This window comes from Xiphophorus couchianus, chromosome 7 (genome assembly GCF_001444195.1).
Source record: "Xiphophorus couchianus chromosome 7, X_couchianus-1.0, whole genome shotgun sequence".
Taxonomy (NCBI): Eukaryota; Metazoa; Chordata; class Actinopteri; order Cyprinodontiformes; family Poeciliidae; genus Xiphophorus; species Xiphophorus couchianus.
Window position 1 is genome coordinate 24,845,570 of NC_040234.1, and position 12,251 is coordinate 24,857,820.

At 38.7% G+C, this 12,251-nt stretch overlaps 1 protein-coding gene across 3 annotated transcripts in view; it reads left to right on the top strand.

Annotated features, from left to right (window-relative positions):
- prr12b (proline rich 12b) overlaps positions 1-12,251 on the top strand; it is a 39,911-nt gene that overhangs the window by 3,589 nt on the left and 24,071 nt on the right. For 2 of the 3 annotated variants that reach the window (XR_003596162.1, XM_028022617.1), the window contains exons 2-4: positions 1,641-1,798; positions 7,214-7,375; positions 7,540-12,020. Coding sequence is in view for 2 of the 3 variants with exons in the window: in XM_028022617.1 (XP_027878418.1) it covers positions 1,641-1,798; positions 7,214-7,375; positions 7,540-12,020 (4,801 nt within the window). In the remaining variant the exon portion in view is untranslated. Of the gene's footprint in view, positions 1-1,640; positions 1,799-7,213; positions 7,376-7,539; positions 12,021-12,251 lie in introns of those variants that run through there. The other variant, XM_028022618.1, reaches the window with a different exon arrangement.

The window sequence follows — 12,251 nt, forward strand, 5'->3', positions numbered from 1 at the left end:
ATTTAAAATTTGCTGGCCATTTAGCGCTACTGCCATGGTCATTTGTATGGTTTATACCAAGTCCTGCTGGAAAAATAAACCAGCATTTCCATACAGTTTGTCATGAAGGAAGCATGCAGTGCTCTACAATGTCCCAAAGTGTCCTGTGTAGACTGTGGACTTCAGGAAACAAAGTGGACCAGAACCAATAAGTAACATGGTGATGGCATGGCAGATGAGTGATGTATTTCTGCAGATAGCAGTAGGACCACATTGAGGAAGCAGATGAGCTTGATTCTCTCACAGAGCTGTCTCAGAATATGCTATACTGGGACATAGTAAAAGTCTTAAGAAATATGTAAAAAACCAAACTTTTTCTAAAAGCTACCTTCTGCAGTTTTAATGTCTGACAGTGGGAAGATAAGAGAACATGAAAGCTGTGTCTTCTTACAGTGCATGTCAATTTCAATTTGACATGCAATTTTAACAGTATGCCATGTTGAAGAGGGGAATAAGTTGTGAAAGAATGAATTATTATTCAGTTTTTGCATATCTAAACTTTCCAGAATCCACTGTCCGCTGACAAAATTCACTTGGATCCCACTGACAGAAGTTCTTTCAAAACTTATTTGAAGAATGTAGTATGGACAAAACTATATGTCAGTTCAAACTCCGTGATAATTAGAAAACAAATAATAGGCATGATTTATTATACTAACCTGAAATTATACACTGACCAAAGCATGCAGTTAGCTTAGATGTGCCAACATCTAATGTGCCATTATGCTAACAATGGATTTTTAATAAATTTAATCTAAAATTTAATCTTAGGCTCACTGAGTTTTTTCCACAGATGGCTGTAATCCACAATTTTGTGGGTTGTTCCGGATTGTCTGCAGTGAACGTATACTTAGTATTTTCTTCCCTTTTCTAGCAGACTGCAGAAGACTTGTGTTTATGTAAATGTTTCAGATAACTACAGGTGTGTTTACAGGTTGGATGTCTGGCACTTTCCTCGAGGAGGGAATCGATTGAGAGAATGCTGCTAACTATTAGACATTGTCAATCTCCTGCTATTAACATTCTACTTCTTGTTGACATAGAAAGTACTCCTCAGTTCTTCTGTTTCTTTTTGTGTGTCTTATCTCACCTGGAGAATCCAGATTCTCCAGGTTCTGGTTTTGCGTGAGCTTTCTTCCAGTAAAGGGAAATTTTGCTCTACACTGTTGCTACATGTATGCTCAGTATGAGGGATTGTTGTAAAGTCATCTACAAAATGCCAGTAGTTGTCTACTGTCACTATGTGCTGGTCCAGGATGAGTGAATGCTGCAAGTTATTGACACAATACAATCTACTGTGGGTTTCCTTAGAATTTCTTTCAACCAATTTGAATAATAAACTCAGGTTATTATTATTATTATTAAACTAGGATTAATTAGATATGTGATTGAATTGAAATGATTTTTCATAAAGTGCCTCAAGACAACCTTTGTAGTGAAATGGTGTGAGATAAATAAACTAATAAAATAAACTAATAGTTTAAACAATATTACCATTATTATTTGCATATTGCTAGTGTGATGTTTTTATGTCAAAGCAGACTATAATAAAATGTTTTAAAATGATTCTTAAAATCAAACTTTCTAAATATGCTCTGCAGCCTTTTATATGGGAGCTCCAGGTCATCCCACCCAGACTCAGAATTTCTCCACCGCCAAACCTACGGTCCCCCTCACCCCCTCCGAGCCTATGCAACCAACCACCACCCTAGAAGCTCCAGGCAGGGTGGAGCCTGGGGTCCTCCTGGACAGACAATAGGTGAGGATTTGCTTGCTGTGTCTATTATATCAAATTCCTGTTTTTTTTTTAATTTTTTTTTTTATATAAAAATCTGATTAGTTGTGCCAATATAATAGGCAGCAAGGGAACACTTTGTCCTCAAAGTTGAGAGACAAATATGGCAGAGGTGTAATGGTATGTGTATTAAGGGTGTTGTGCAGATCTGCTCATGAGTGCAGATGTGGGTGCATAAACATGTGTGCCACTCTGCAGCACTTCTCAGCAGATGAAAGCAATTTGGTCCAATCAGCAGCATCCTGAACTCAGGTAATATAAGGAATCCACCGATCATTTGGCTGGTTTTGCAATAGAGCTGAGGAAGGCAGACACAGCCCCCAAATCTGCAGTTCAATGACAAACTGATCAAATTAATGGGAAAAGGACTTAGATTTTATAAGGTCTACTGGTAAGCCTTTCACTGGACTCAGCTGAAAATGTAGTCTGGCTTTGCTTTTGTATTTGAGTAAGAGAAATGTAGAATTTATTGAAGGAACAATTTGTATTGCTGGGTTTTAAAGTTTGTCTCTATTATTTAAATAGAGCCAAAAATTCAATTATCAATTATTCAATTATTTAAAATTCAATTAATGTAAAAATTATGTCCTGAGAGAAAAACAAGTTTAAATCTAATTTGGAAAAATGTTTGACTTCATGTAGGATTTGTTTGGTTTAATCAAAGAAAGGATTCAAGGATTCAGTCCTTATGTCCTTGAATTAAAAAAACAAAATTAATAAAAATAAATAAAGAAAAAAAAATCAATTTGGTTAAAATTGTGAAAGAAATTCATGTCTAAAGTTAATGATGGAATGATAACTAAGAATTTATTAAATTTAAACTAAATTTCAAAATTTTTGGATGTGTTTCGTAGGTTTTTCACCTCTTCATTGTTCACTGGTGTAAATAAAATTGAGTGAGTGAAATCTTGAAGTCTCATCAAGTCCTCCTTTTTCAAGTGTAGAAAGCCATGAAGTTATAGAACATTTGACAAAGAGGTTTATATGTGAGAAAGGGAAGCTTAAATATAAGAAATTTGATCTATCTTTTTAATTTTCATCAGAACACTTGTTGCAGCATTTTGGATCAGTTAACGGCTTTGAACTGCATTTTATGGACTTCCTGATAGTAGTCCAGCCTTGAAGTAACAAATGCATGATTTAGTTTTTCAGTGTTACACCTGGATAGAATATTTCCAATTCTGGCAATATTCTGGAGATCCCTAGTGGAAAAAAAATTGTACATTTCACATATACTTACATTTCTTTAAGTACATTTTAAGTACGCTAAGTATTAAGTGTAATGCATATAAATATATACAAAGTATATAGTAAAAGCATGCTTGTGCCAATTTTAAATTGTAACTTTAAACACACTGAAATTGTACCACGATACACATTTAAGAAATAGATTAAATAAAAGTATACTTTAAGTGAACAAAATATGTATTTGCTCAAGTGTACTAATGAAACAATATGCTTTAAAAGATATTTTGTGTACATTTTAAAAAATATGCTCAAAATAGGATTTTTTTAAATTCCCTTAAAGCTTACTTTAAAGGTAAACTATTAAATATACAGAAATTTCACTATGTTTTAAATTACATCTTAGTATATACTTTAAGCTGATGAAGTATGCTTTTTTAGTTGCCTTAGTAATCCTCTACTACTTTGTTAAAATGGCAAAGGATAAAAAAATTTAACAATCCTTATTGTGGAACTTAATGTAATGTTGTTTAACAAAAGTAAATGTGTTCATGCCTCAAAACAAACGTCGACAGTTTAGTGACAGAGGTTCTACAACAAAAACAATACTTGTCCTTAACACTAAATGTAGGAAGTATCTTCAGTTTTACATCTCTCCGAATATGATCTGTTGTCTCCAGTTTTTTAACTAAAACACAGAAGCTAATTTTACCCAATCCATTTTCAGATGTGTGATGTAAGATCTATCTATTAGTGAACGGCATTAGCTCCTGTTCACACTCCAGACCAGATGGTGGTGGTAATGCTGAACTGAAAGTTTTTTTGAAAAGTGCCATAAAAACAAGATGGCACTTTTCCCGGCATCATCGTGAGCTGGAGAGGAGAAGAGATGCTGTTCAAGTTTGCCATTTTTACTCGCATAATATTGCCTTAAAAGTATAGAGAGCCTTGATAATAATTAGTAGTTTTGGTAAATTCAAGCTGGTTACGTCCTAGTCCAAGTTAAACGACAACACAACAGAACAAGAACTGGATGCAAATGAAATGTGGGTCACGAAAGGAGCCTGAAGGGACGAAGGCTGCTAACGTGTTGCTAGCTGGTGGTAAGTTTGCTTCAAAATGCTAATTATCTTTGTTTAATTATAAACAGTGCAGCATATATATAAACAAACTTTGTTTCAGAAATAGATATTTTAACAAATGTTATGATTATATTTTTATAACAATCATTCATCATCATGTTATAACTGCATGGAGGCTCTGTGTGTTGACACTTAATATAGTTTTCTAGATAAACTCAACCTGGATTTAATTAAGCTCAGTATGCCAAAGAGACTTTGATAATCACTGTTTTTATCTAAAACATATTTTTACAGTAAGCAAATGAAGATGAAAGAGGAAGCCAGGGATCAGGAATTAGAAAACCTAAAGACTTTGCTGTCTCAGAGGCTCTGGCTCCACCAGATCACCAACCAGTTCTGAGGATGAAGCTCCATGTCTTCATAGGGTACGGCATGTTTTTTTTTCCTGTCTACATTTTTAACAGCCAAAACTGGTGTGTTTCCAACAATAAGTGCTTAATGAACATGATTTGATTGAAAAGTAATTTTACAGAATTTATTCCCCTTAAAATGTATGAAACATTTCTGTTTCATACATTTTATTTGTTGTTAGCTTTCAGGGCCCTGAGATGGACTGGTGACCTGTCCAGGGTGAATCCCGCCTCTTATCTGATGACTGCTGGACATGGGCACCATGTCCCCCTCACCATCCTTCAAGGCTCAGCGTGTTCAGATCATGGATGGAAAGATTTTAAGGTAGTTTGTCTCCCTGAAGTCCACACTTAAGCCACACTTTATATCTAAGTTGAGGAAATCATCAACTGATTTTATGATATTGCTGATTATTTTCCTACTTCTAACATAAACAGGCAAAGAAGTCACCTAGAATATTTTTTCACCCCAGGCATCTGGTCCCAATCATCAGACCAATTCTGCCACATACAAAGCGAGTCTACAATGTCCTAAAATTGTAAGCCGTACTGTTTTCTTTGCCAATGCCAAGTGCCGGACCAATAGATTTAAGAACTCTTTTGTCCCCCATGCCGTCAGACTGTACAATTCCTCACTGGGGGGGGGGGAGGTGACACAGGACAGAGGGTAGAAGGAGTAGTGACCCCTTGTATTTTTCTCCATACTTATCAGGTCAAACCACATAGTGCAATACGATATCACTGGTCAATCTATCCGCCAAATTCTTATATATATATATTTTTGTGTTGTATTTATATTTACTTATATTCTATATTCTTATTCCTTGTTTCTTACATAATTTAAGGTTTTTCTTGCATAATTTAAGGTTTTGGTTACTCACATATGGTGTGTACCTCAGTATTTAATTTGTATTTTGTATTCTTTTGCACATTACTTACTGTGTGTCTTTGTTTTTTGCCTGGGAGCTGCTGGTAACTTCAATTTCCTGAGGGAGTCTTCCCAAGGGATCAATAAAGTACAAGTCTAAGTCTAAGTCTAAGTCATTTATCTGAACTCTTTAAAATACAAGAGCTTTCTCTGTTTAATTGCTCTATTGTTCTCTTTTGTAGGTTTCTGTAAAGTGCAATGGATGGGAATGTTCTGTCATTGATCCTCACTGTTCTTAGGAAGGAGAAATGTCAGTTTGTCTGGAGTAATACTGAAATACTGTGGCATTGAATTAAAACAATATTTTACAATAAAGTGTACCAATTTTTTGTATTGTGCTAGTTTTTATAAGCATATCTGTAAACATAATATATTTGCAGTCTGTGATGGTATATTAACAATTTACTCTTGAAAAATGTGAATATATTGAATACACATTGTATTTGTTTCTCCTGGAAAGTGTGTTGCAATTGATCCTTCTGTGTTCTTGTAGCCTGATGTGTTTGCAGTACTGTAGTGTGTATGAGGCATGTAATGTACAAAGTGGCAAAGAAGAATAATGAAAGACATTGATATGTAACTAAAAAGTGTACTTCATTAGCAATTATAATAAACTAAAAGTTTAATTGGAACATACTGTGATTACAGTACTAATATATAAACTATATAATGCTTATAAATTTAGAAGATATTCTAAATATATTCAAATGTGAATATTTTACCAAAATGATAAACTTAAGTTTTACTAATCAAGCATAGTTATTTTACATATAAAGGCTATATATCTGAAGTGTAAAGCTGTTCCGCTTTAGCACATAATACACTCGGTGCACTCCAAATGCACGAAAATGTGATTTTCTACAATTTAATTACAATTAAAATACATTAAGTACAAAATTATAGTTATAAAACAGCATGCTTTAAGTTATAATCCTTAAACTTGATGTATACTGATAATTGGCCTGGCTTCAAGTATGCTAAGATTTAACTTAGTATATTTATCTTTCACAAGGGTTCTGAGATTGTTCTCAAGGTTTGAGGGTTTTGTCTGGTGGGTTTGCAACTTTTCAGATTTGGAGCTTTCCTTTTTTTTTAGGGTGTCTGGGTTCTGGAAATTTCTGCGATTTTGGGGCAAATTTATTGTTTTTTTTTTTTTTTTTAATAAAAGTTACCTCCTGCAACTTTAATGCAGGAGGTGAGAATAACAATCAAAATGACAAGAAATAGAGGTTTGAAATAATTCACTAGATGTGCAATGAATCTTTAAAATATTTAAATTTCACTTTATATGAGTGACAAAAAATTATTGTCACTCATACCTACAAAAGAGAACAATAGCGCAAAGACAATATTCTAGTCTTTGCCATACATTTTTATGCTCTTTCTTTTTAAACACTTAAAAACCAGCACAGAGTTTATTTGTTTTCTTCTAGATGAAACCATTAACTAACTTACCATTACATCTTAGTTTTTTTGTTGTTTTTTTTTTAACAAAGAAAGTATTCTTTCAGTGTATTAGTTTCTTTTCTTGTCTGTAAGCTATGTTTTCTCAAATACTGTCTATTATTGCCGATGCCAGCTCACACTAAGTTAAGTTTCGGTTCTGTTGCAAGTATCTTCCTGTTAAAGAGGAGTTTTTATTTTCTCTGTCTCTATTGTGTTTCTGCACTGTCGCCTCAAGGCACTTCTAAAGTACCTAGAGGTGGTATTTGTTATTTACTACTGCCATATAAAAAATGGAATTAAACTGAACTCAATTATTGTTTGTTGCCAGGTCTTTCTGGGCTGTTTGACACCAGCCTGCACCACGCCAGCACCTCTGGTCCTGACCCTGCTGTCATTAATCTGATCTCAGCACTAGAGTCCCGGGGTCCACAGGCTACACCCTCTTCTTCCTCTCTTCTCTCTCAGTTTCGGACACCCTCTTGGCAGCCCTGTGAGTGTCGGTGATCTGCTCAAATTTGAATGATTATTCAATTCCACAAAGATTTTCTCAAATCTAAGTTGCAGACATGTAAAATGAAAATTTTGTTGATTTGAAAATCAAAAATGACCTTTGTGTGTTAAATAACACTTTTTGTTTATCATTGTGATCCCTAGCAATGCATACACCAGGCCCTGCGGAGCTCTTTATTTCTGGGGCCATTCCAGGTTCTGGATCCTTTCCCTCTTCTTCATCCCTTTCCGCTTATCAACATCCTGGCTCCTTCCCTGGACGATCATTCACTCCTTCTCTATCCTTGCAGGATGCCCCTACATATAACCCAACTTCTAATGGATTGTTATCCCCCCATGTTTCTAATCTGCACATTAAAACCCCCTCCCAGTCTAGCTTGGGCTTTGATCGCTTGCTTTCTTCTCAAAGTGCCACATATAGGGGATCGCAAGAGTCCCCTGCTCCTCAGAACCAAATTTCATCCGACGACTCTAATTGCCACTTACCTCCTGCCCAGTTCAACCTGTTGTTTTCTCAACTTCACAATCGGCATTCTCAGTTATGCTCTTCATCCATGTTCTCTTCTTCTCCCGCCCTGCTGGGGGCAGCAGTTCCCCAGCCACAGTCTGCTCCAGAGAGTGTAGTTTCTCGGCAAGACAGTGTGATCAAACATTACCAGCGTTCACCTCCAGCTCAGTCTACAGCTCTACACCAATATACCAGTTGTGGTGGGACATCTAGATACCAACAGTTAGTCAGTCAACATCAGAATGATGGAATGCCCTGTAGTCCCCTGGATGAACAAAGTTCGTCTACTGATCCTAAGCCCTCACCTCAGATGGAACCTCAGTCATATCAACCGACTATCCAAACTCCCTACACAACCTCACCATCTAGTTCCTCTGTATCCTCTTCATCTGCCACAAAGGGACCCATTGGCTCCAGTTCCAACAGTGGTTATTCCACTTCAGGTTCTTTGTCTTCCACCCATACTGCACACAGTCCACCATCAGAATCCTCCTCTAGTTCCAAGGCAAACAGTATTTCCTTGCCCACACGCTCTCGTCAGCAGCATGGTCCTCTGCTAGCCCCAGCTCCACCTCTACTGCCAGTGGTGTCATCTTCCCTTGTTCAACAACCTGCTCTTAAACAATGCCTAACCAGCTATGGCTCTCAATCTCTGGTGAAATCTAGCACTGTCATGCCAAACCAGACCTCTCCATCTCCCCATGTCCAGTCTTACTCCCCCACCCAAGTGCCATCTGCACACATGGTCCAGAGCTTTGGAGGATTTAGCTCACCTCGTCCCGAGGATTTAAGTTCTGGGGAAGTAGTCACTGGAGGAAAGGCTTTCACCAGTATAGGTTCTGGAGGACACTCTTTTGCTTCAGAAATAGTCTTTGGTGACTCCAATTATGGCTCTGCTTCTCTCAGGAGGGCAAGCAGTCCTTTGGAATATGGGAATGAATCATCAAGGATGGGACCTTTATCAGGAGAAGCTACACAAAGGGGTGGAATTAAATCTGTAGGGTCAGGGAGTGTTACTCCTGCTGTTGGTAATGAACGTAACAGCTCCTATCATCTGCCTGAGTCAAGTACATCACCTGTTATCATTTCTACTCTCTGTCACTCTACTTTACATTCCCCTGCTGCTGTTTGCCCCTCACCGACCCCTGGTAGCTCAGGAGGGACTAAATACTTGTCTTCTATCTTGTCTCCTGCTTTTATGTCCTCACCAGAAAGTTTCCCCAATACACAACAAACTCAAAGCGACACCTATCACTCAACACCAACCAAACCAAAACCTGATTCAAAATTATTGGTAGCTGATCGATCTCGAGTTGAAGCAGAAGAAACTGAAGATTTCTTGTTCCAACATTTACTACAAACACAAAGAGCAGCACCTCATCATTCCCAGCATCATTCACATTCTCAACAGTTATCCCAATGTATATCACAGGCTAGAAATAGTGAAAGGAAGGGGATGAGCTTCGATATCAACAAGCTCTCAAATGAGCGCCACCATTCTCAGAGTGTCATTCGTACCAATAATGGTACCAACCACTCTGGTTCAGAGTCAATGATTACTGAAACAGCAAATGACCTAAACAGACAGTTAGAATCAACCCAGAAAAAACAACAGACCACGTCAGAGTTGACTGTGTCAAAGTGCCCTGCTGGAGAAGTACAAGGAGTTTCAGAATCTCTGTCTTGCTCCCTTACTATCCAGAGCAATCAACAGCAACATGAGTCTTTGGAGTCTGTAGTACAATATGGAAGAGGGGATCCCTATACCCAACACCCACACCACCAACATTCCTATCATTTACATGTGTCCCCATATTCTCAACAGCATGCTCAACACTCCCATCAAATTACCCAACAATCCCTGCACAGTCAACTTGCTCAGCACTCTCAACATTCTCAGCATTGTCAGGCCAATTCCCATACTTGGAACAATCCACGTACTGACCAAAAAAAGCCTTCAAGTACAAATGACAATGCCTATATATGTAATACACCTGACTTGCTTCAGGCTCGCCAAAGTCAGGCCCCCATTTCTTTGACAAATCCACCAGACCCTTCTCAGTCAACACATGTCATGCAGTCTGCACATTCTCATACCCCCTGCACTAAAATGGACCTTCAGCAAGTACTCACACGGCCCCAACAGCAACCACATAACCCTTTGAGTCAGCCAGGTATGATTGGTACAATAGGTGAAACGAGGGTTGCTGGGGTGGAATCAGATTCACAGAACCTTTCTCCTCAGTTGCCACTTCCACTGCAGAACCAAGGTATAGATTCCGACTACAGACTTGCTACTCAAGCAAGAGATCAGCTTCAAACAAGTCAGAATTCAATACCTCCTCTGGAAATGCTAGACCAATCTCTTTCACAGACCAATAACATTGACACTAGTGAACCACTCGACGGAATTGAACTTGGTATGACTGTTCCAGTAATCGAGGGAGGTGGTGGAGAAAGGTATACACACCAGCACAGACTTACACCTCAGCATCATTCTCAACAAAAGCACCCAGATCTCCATAATCTTCTTGCTGAACCAGATTTAGGTTTATCCACATCTTCACACCTTCACCACCTCAACCCGCCACCTGCCCACACCCGCTCCCATGCTCTCCAAGGGCAACAAGCACACATTCACCAGCAGGTATCACATGAACAGTTAGGTCATCTGCAACCCCATTTAATGTCAGCAAACATGGCTCCTCCTCACAATCCACAGCAAGCTCAACAAAGACAGCATGAAACACAACTTCCACACTCCCGGTTAGACCAGCTCAAACAGCACCAGTTTGACACAATTACCCCAGCAAATAAAGTTGGACTGGATCAAACTCAGCAACAGCAACGGTTTCCACCTCTATCATCCATCTGCTTTCCAGACTCACTCTTACAAGATGAGGATCGCTCATTCTTTCCTGAAGTGGAGAATATGTTTTGTTCATCTGAATATAAGTCAAATTGTGCTGGGGATTCTGGGACAGGACAGGCTATTCAAGGAACTCTTAATCAGAGTTGTGGGCAATCACAGGAAGATGTAGAAGACCTAAAGGTTGGAGGTGCTGGAGAGGGATATGGTCTGGGTAATCATCACACTGATCAAGTTTATGGACAGTACTGTCACACCCTTCCAGGAACAGGTAATGGCAATCTGCATTTAGACCTTGACTCTGTAAAAACCCATGAGCTTCCTTCTACTGTGAATACTGACCAGCTTGGCCTCATCCAGTCTCAGAATCACTCTATAGCACTGAGTTCAGCAGCCCAAGGTGATGCATCTGCTAACAAAATAATGGGAGCTGTGGTTGGAAGTTCCAGCACTACTGGTTTGACTTCACCTATCTTTTGTTCTTCTAGACCCAAAAAACTACTGAAGACTAGCTCTTTTCACTTGCTCAAACAGCGACGTGATCCACAACCCAAAACAAAGAAAAACTATCCTCAAGAATATGAATTTGAAGATGATGAAGATAAAGCTGATGCTCCGGCAGATATTCGTCTGAACAGCCGACGACTTCCAGACCTGTTGCCAGATTTGGTATCAAGTTGTAGGAGGGCTACAGAACTCAGTCCAATGACGAGTGATGTCGACTTCTGCCACCCTACTAGTTACACTCTAATTGGGCACAATTCACACATCCTATCTCATGATGGCCCTAAGAAAAGGGGCAGGAAACCAACCAAGCCAAAACGTGAAGGCCCTCCTCGACCACGAGGCAGACCACGTATTCGCCCTCTTCCAGAACCTCCTTACTGCAGGGGTTTGATGGGCTTAGCTACTGGAGAAACAAGGAGAGGACGTGGGCGAGGTAGGGGACGTGGTAGACGAGAGGAAGGACTGGTGAAAACTCACAGAAACATGAACAAAGCACAAAACCTTCCATATCAGCAGCAGCAACACCAACTACAACAACAGTACAGCCAACGGCATCACATCCAACATCCACAACAATATTACAGCCAACAGGCTGACCTTCCTCAAGCTCCACACAAACATGTGGAGCATCACCTCCATCTTCAGCAGGAAGTGTCCTTTTCCCACCAACTGCACCACCATCAAGTTTATGAAGAAAGACAGCAGCATACACCCCAGCAAGACTTGGCTAAAGCGATCAAGGTAAATGCAACAAAATTAGAAAAAAAAAATATTTAAATGAATGGTTTGGATTTTTTAAAGTCACAGTTCAGTGAAATTATTACAAATGGTTGTTCTACCTGTAGCAGACAGACATAGCAGTACGAGTTTGTAGGAAAGCCATTGGAATGCTAATAATCCGTACTCTGGCTGTTCAAAACTAGATTTCAAAAGGTTCGTATCTTTGAGATACAATAATAGGTATCTCAAATA